Source organism: Sardina pilchardus, chromosome 6 (assembly GCF_963854185.1).
Source record: "Sardina pilchardus chromosome 6, fSarPil1.1, whole genome shotgun sequence".
NCBI lineage: Eukaryota > Metazoa > Chordata > Actinopteri > Clupeiformes > Clupeidae > Sardina > Sardina pilchardus.
Genome location: NC_084999.1, coordinates 3,689,739 through 3,697,238, shown reverse-complemented (window position 1 = coordinate 3,697,238; position 7,500 = coordinate 3,689,739). Strand labels below are relative to the sequence as shown.

The 7,500-nt window shown below is 44.3% G+C and overlaps 1 protein-coding gene across 8 annotated transcripts in view; it reads left to right on the top strand.

Annotated features, from left to right (window-relative positions):
- chd4b (chromodomain helicase DNA binding protein 4b) overlaps positions 1–7,500 on the top strand; it is a 42,205-nt gene that overhangs the window by 29,024 nt on the left and 5,681 nt on the right. For 7 of the 8 annotated variants that reach the window (XM_062538156.1, XM_062538152.1, XM_062538150.1 and 4 more), the window contains exons 35-37: positions 331–384; positions 3,796–3,963; positions 4,727–4,835. In XM_062538156.1, coding sequence (XP_062394140.1) covers positions 331–384; positions 3,796–3,963; positions 4,727–4,835 — 331 coding nt within the window. Of the gene's footprint in view, positions 1–330; positions 385–3,793; positions 3,964–4,726; positions 4,836–7,500 lie in introns of those variants that run through there. The other variant, XM_062538157.1, reaches the window with a different exon arrangement.

The following is a 7,500-nucleotide window of genomic DNA, read 5'->3' as shown; positions in this document are numbered from 1 at the left end:
TTTGATCCCGTGAGGAAAATTCGGTCTCTGCATTTGTCCCAATTAGTGAACACACAGGCTCCGTTCGAATCGGGAAAAACTGCTGCCTTCTAAGATATCTAACTAGAGAGCAAGGCAGCGAAGGCCGTTCGAAACCGAAAAAACGATTTTCGCTGCCTTCTAAGATATCTTAGATTTCCCGAATAGAACAGATAAGCATTGTATAATTATACAAAATATTTCATACATAATCAAATGCGTAATTCTTTCCTGTAGCGCTGACTGAATGCAGGTATGAAATATGGAATTTTTCTCACATTTTCACTTTTTCTGTGTTACGTCCGTCCACAGAGGAATGTAAGGAGGAGAAAATGGACACAAGCTCTACAGCAGAGGAGAAAAAAGGTAGAATCTCAGACACAATCACACACACACACACGAACACACACACACGCACTCTCAGGCGTGTCTCGCAACCTTTCGTCACTCCCCACAGGCACACTTACTGTTATGGCCAGCTTGTGCCCAGACCAAAATATAAAGAGGGCCATGGCAACAAGGTTTAAACTGAATAGTAATTTATTTAATTAAAGCAAAATGTTACCGAATAGCAATACAGTATGTCTCAGGGGAAATGAATGGAAGTGGTGGATATGAATGAATTCTGAACCACTCTGGGCTTGTCCAGGTGTAAAGGATGCAACTAGGCCCACAGATTTAGTTCCTGCCTTCAATATCTCAACCTGCAGCTGTGTCCCCACAGAAGTCACTGCTTCCTTAAACACCCCTTTTTTCGTACCAGCTGGGTTTTAATGACAATATATAGAGATTCTTCTTTTCTTGAGCAGTTATGCTAAGCTCATGTTGCTCTGCCACTGTGCTTAGCTCCTCCCCTTCACCCTTCACCCTGGGGTCCTTGGTACCATGACCTCGAGCCAGACACTCCCACAGAAACTTTTTTTCCCCTTGATTGAACACCGGTCGAGTTTGTGCTTTCAGCCGAATAGCTTAGTGCAGGCGCTAACGTAACCAGCGCTATGTCTCGTAAATTACCCCTCTAATAATGCCGGGAATGGGATCAAACTTCCACATTAGCACAAAAAGGGTCTGCACTCATGACGCTTTTTGTGGCATAAGAGGCATTGGAAAGTTTGTAAGTAGTCTCCACCAGGAGTTAATTTAAATAACACTTGCCCTGTCAGCGTCAATGTTACTTCTATGATTTTGGAAAAGGACCCCAGGGTGAAATTACTCCGACCCATCCCTTTAGTAAGGGCTAAGCACTCAGTCAAACTTATGACCAGGCTTGTTACAAAAAATGCATGTGATGACCCTTTTTGACCCCTTTTTGACCCTTTTGAGGGCTTTTTGACCCTTTTGAGGGCTCTGGCTACCAGGGGGAGAGGACTGTGGCATACTGAGAGCTGTAGGTTCCTGCTCCTACATATTCCTTCTGCCCTGATCCTTCCCGATGTAGCTGCTACCTGAAAGAAACCCAGGAACACAGCTGTGTGTAAGAATGTACATGTCGGACAAAACACCAGCTTCATTCAAAGTCTTTGAGTACATCTGCTGGCTCAGGGAGACAGTTCTTAAAAGCTTCCAAAAGAATGAGTTGTTTCAACTCTTCCCTGGTCTCAGCCTTTTGAGCTGTGCACCCGTTATTGAAGAGGTCGTCTTTCTCTCTAGTAAACTCCTCATAAGTTTGCTCTTCAGACTTCCTGGAGGATCTGAAGTGCTGCCTATAGGCCTCGGGGATCAGCTGATAGACATGCAAGATGGTGGTTTGAACAGTGTCATACGGACTAGACTCTGAGCTGAAAATACTGTTGAGCCTTCCCAGTAAATACACATCGCAGCATCAAGGGCCACACACATCCTTGGTCCAGTTCAGTTTGGTTGCAACTCTCTCAAAGTCAGCGAAATATTTATCCACATCCTTCTCAAAGAAGGGTGGGACTACTTTGATTCACGTAAAACACAGTTGTTGAGCACTGAGACGAGATGTTGAGCCTGAAGTAGGATTAGTTGTAGCCATCTCTAGCTCCAGCCTTTTCATGGCCAACATACTACAGTATATGTTTGCGTTCATGGTCACGGTCCTCACGCTGCACTCACTCACTCACTCACTCACACACACACACACACACACACACACACACACACACACACACACACACACACACACACACACACACACACACACAGCCAACATACTACAGTATATATTTGCGTTCATGATCACACTCCTCGTGCTGCACTCACTCACTCACACACACACACACACACACACACACACACACACACACTCACACACACACACACAGCCAACATACTACAGTATATGTTTGCGTTCATGGTCACACTCCTCGTGCTGCTCTCACTCACTCACTCACACACACACACGCACACACACACACACACACACACACACACACACACACACACTCACACACACACACACACACACACACACACACACACACACACACACACACACACACACACACACACACACACAGCCAACATACTACTGCATGTGTGCCAGCTCTAGCTGGTGCTCAAGTTAGAGAAGCTCAACCTCTCTACTAACCTCAAGTTCCTTTTCTTTAAGCGCTCTCTCCTCTCGATCAGGCTTACATTTCTCAACATGCAGCTGTGTCCCCACACAAGTTAATGCTTCCTTAAACAGCCCGTTCTGTAGCAGCTGGTTTTTAATGGCAAGATAGAGTCTATTTTTATTTCTTTTCTTGAGCAGTTATAATAAGCTCATAGTGCTCTGCCACTGTCCATAGCTGATCTTTAGTGAGGGCTGAAGGCAACTCCTCAGATGGATTAATTGGCATTAAACTCTTCTTGAAATTCAGACAACTTGTCCAGCTCAAGACAATAAATTCATTGCACCCCACAAACAGTAACTTAGTGTAACCTACTGTACTCCCACAGGGTTAGAAAGTAACAAAGCTATCAAGCTGTTTTTAAAAAACTACCAAAGAGGCACAACCCACGAAAAAACCGACAGGACACCAAACACAATGCTCTTCCCACTCCTCAAATGAAGCAGATAGCGAGCTGAACTCAGAGGATGCACACAATCAGTTAGCAGGAGCAACGTAGTCCAATTAGCTCAAAACAAGCAATTGGAACGTAGCTCAGCTGACTAGTACTTGCCACACCCCTTTACTCCCCGAGGTGACGCGACGCACAGCTGATTGCACAGACTTGCAGAGTAAACACAATGGGCCTCACACAACGCTACAGAGTTCCAGTCACAATCAGTGATGTGCAATTTAACTACACCCTTCAGCAGCACAGCTGAAACATCACACAAAGCTAACCGGCAGCAAACAGAGACCAACGTCTCTGTGAAATCAGTAGCTTACAACATGCAAGTTGAACCAAAACACAACTTGTTAGCACCGCTAATGCTAACAAGCTACTGACCAGCCAGCCAGATCACCAGCCGCCGGTCACAACTGATAAGTCGGAAGCAGTCACTCAACAGTTCTCTGGTCCTAGCCTATGGTGCTCCAAACAAATGAGCTGGCCTTGCTAGCCTTCTGGGGCCTGCTAGCCTCGGGGACGACTGGTTAACGCTGAGTAGTAAACTCCACAAAGACATGCCCAGACAGGATTATGTAACTCCCGACTAGGATTACCCCTCAAACTAAAAGTTTACAGAAAAATGGCACCAACAAACAGCACTCCGATGGAAGGGCACAGCATGCACGCACGTGCACACACACACACACACACACACACACTCACACACACTCACACACACTCAAACAAGCCCTGTGTTGTTGTGTTGTTCAGAACCAAAGGAGGAGAAGGATGGCGTGAAGACGGAGGAGAGTGGGAAGCTGCAGAATGGAGAGACCATGAAGGAGGTCAGCGGAGGAATGGACATAGTGATCGAGGAGAAGAAGAAGGCCGCCGCTAAGCAGCGCTTCATGTTCAACATTGCTGATGGAGGCTTTACCGGTAAACACACACTCCTTAGACGTGTGTGTGTGTGTGTGTGTGTGTGTGTGTGTGTGTGTGTGTGTGTGTGTGTGTGTGTGTGTGTGTGTGTGTGTGTGTGTGTGTGTGTGTGTGTGTGTGTGTGTGTGTGTGTTTTAGGGGAAGATACTGCACAAAGTACAGTGGAGTTTTCGAAGCATCATTGCTCAGAGTTTCCTGCTGACTTACAATCCAGTATAAAGTGGCAAAACTTGTTGTCTCCCCTAGTTTATCATTGACTGTTTTTAAATCATTAAATGGGCAGGCTTCAGGTTATGATACAAACATGCTGAACTTTTACACTCCATCATGACCACTAAGATGTGCATCCCATGCACGCCTGGACACACACACAGAGAGGTGACTGTGCTCTCGGTATCTATGCTCCGTGCCTCTGAAACAGTTTACCACAGGACCTTAAATCAGCATCATCTGGGACTGTTTTGAAATCTCTACTAAAAGACCATTTTTCAGACTTGCCTTTAACAGCCATTGAGCCTGTGTCACTAATGAATTTTGATGACTTGTACAGTATGTCTATATGTCTGTCTCTTGTTTTTGGTTTGTGTCTGGAGGTGTGCTTGAATCATCATTCAAACTTTCGTCTTTTTGTGATGTAGTGTGCTGTACAAATTCAAATGAATTACTTTCTTACTTCATGAAATGAGTCATAAATAATAACACAAGATGTTTCTCTTTTCACTCCCTCCTTCTCTCTCTCACTCTTTCTCTCTCTCTCTCTCAGAGTTGCACTCCTTGTGGCAGAATGAGGAGAGGGCTGCTACAGTCACCAAGAAGACCTACGAGATCTGGCACCGTCGCCATGACTACTGGCTCCTGGCTGGCATCATACAGTATCCTTCACATGACAACAGTTCGGCAACCGGCTGAATGGGTGTTTCTGTGACAGGGCAGGGTTGACTCCGACAACAGCGTGTTAAAGGAGACGACAATTTGTACTTTCAGCTTCCCACCGCAAGGGCGCATTTCTATTACGTCATCGGTACGCCCCGCTCACTCTACCCGGAAATGTGCCGGCCCGTTCCCACCTAAGCGCACCCGTTAGACCTCTAGAAGTACAGTAGTACCCGTTAGACCTCTAGAAGTACAGTAGTACTAGTATGAAGGTATTATTGGGGCAAAAGTCACGAGCACATTTAACTGCAGATTTCGCATTCGCACACTAAAGTCACAAATGTGTAACCGTACATTTGAAGTTGTAGATATTTTTTTCATACCTTGTTAACACAAAATAGGGCTACGGGTTCACGAATCCGTTCTACAAGTTCACAAAACCGTTTTACAGATACACGAATTCTCACCTGTGCATCACAAGTTCCTGGCCTCATCCCCTCGAGACTTTTGCTCCATTTACACTGCAACGATTGGGGCAAAACACATTCGCACATCCGTGTTTCATAGTCTGAGAACATGCACAACATTCGTGCATTTGTAAACCCAAATGTGAACTAATGCAACAGAAGTTGTGCATCTGTGAAATGTTTTCTCATTAATACAAGTCTTACACGACTACAAGTGCATTGATACAAGTGCTTGAGTCTACATCTGCGAGTTTCCGTCGCTGTTTTCCGGGGACGAATACTTTTGCACCAATTATACCACCTGGCGATGTGCAAAACCGATTTGTACTTGTGCACGCAGAGAGCATCGATCGAAAACAAAACAAGGCGGCCGGATCTGGATCTGGATCGCGCCCACACATCCCTGCTCATATAAGTAGCCTAACCTCCGCTTGTTTCCTCATCAATATAAAGACAAGGACGCACGATTTGTAGATTTTCTTTTCACAGAGTGAGAAAACATACTTCGGAGTGATTATTTGCACCCGGGTGTAGGCTAAATAGTGGAATGGAGGCATTTTCTTATTTGCACCCAAACCTGTAATGCGTGCAGAAACAGATGGGATGGCCTACCTAAATCTAACAAGTTAGGATTTTTAAAAACAATCTTTTTGATGGAAACGTGGTGCTAAATTCCCATAAACGTGTTCAGTTAACGGGTAAAACCGTACGTTTGTAACCAAAATCAAGAATTACGAGCTTGTTTACCGTCACCTAGCAACCAGAAGATAGACAAATATTACTAGCCCAGTCAATCGCATAACGTAGAAGTCATGTAGGTTAGCGGATAAGTGCATGAGCCATGAATCAGAGATTGGTGGTTCAAATCACTCCAAATGTAGGCTAATGCATTTTTTTTTGCATGCCAAACTAAAATATTTTGAAAGTATGTGCGAACGACTCTCTTCTCTTTGATGACGTTACTTCGCGGCAAATAAGAGTTTGTGCTTAATGAATCTGTCAAAAATGGTCTAGTTTTATTTTAGTTATAGAAATAGGCTACAGTTGTGAGTAGAACGCTTCTAAATAGTCAACTCCTCTACAGAAAACAACTCTTTCAACTATATTGGCATGCAAAATAAAGCCATAGGTTACTAATGGGATACGAACTGCCAATCTTCGAACCATGGCCCATGCGCCTACCCGCTACCCTATACAATTTCTAGTACATGCAACGGGCTAGTAGCGTAATATTTCTATCTTCTGGTTGCTCAGTGACGGTAAACAAACTCGTAATTCTTGATTTTGGTTACAAACGTACGGTTTTACCCGTTAACTGAACACGTTTATGGGAATTTAGCACCACGTTTCCATCAAAAAGATTGTTTTTAAAAATCCTAACTTGTTAGATTTAGGTAGGCCATCCCATCTGTTTCTGCACGCATTACAGGTTTGGGTGCAAATAAGAAAATGCCTCCATTCCACTATTTAGCCTACACCCGGGTGCAAATAATCACTCCGAAGTATGTTTTCTCACTCTGTGAAAAGAAAATCTACAAATCGTGCGTCCTTGTCTTTATATTGATGAGGAAACAAGCGGAGGTTAGGCTACTTATATGAGCAGGGATGTGTGGGCGCGATCCAGATCCAGATCCGGCCGCCTTGTTTTGTTTTCGATCGATGCTCTCTGCGTGCACAAGTACAAATCGGTTTTGCACATCGCCAGGTGGTATAATTGGTGCAAAAGTATTCGTCCCCGGAAAACAGCGACGGAAACTCGCAGATGTAGACTCAAGCACTTGTATCAATGCACTTGTAGTCGTGTAAGACTTGTATTAATGAGAAAACATTTCACAGATGCACAACTTCTGTTGCATTAGTTCACATTTGGGTTTACAAATGCACGAATGTTGTGCATGTTCTCAGACTATGAAACACGGATGTGCGAATGTGTTTTGCCCCAATCGTTGCAGTGTAAATGGAGCAAAAGTCTCGAGGGGATGAGGCCAGGAACTTGTGATGCACAGGTGAGAATTCGTGTATCTGTAAAACGGTTTTGTGAACTTGTAGAACGGATTCGTGAACCCGTAGCCCTATTTTGTGTTAAGGTATGAAAAAAATATCTACAACTTCAAATGTACGGTTACACATTTGTGACTTTAGTGTGCGAATGCGAAATCTGCAGTTAAATGTGCTCGTGACTTTTGCCCCAATAATA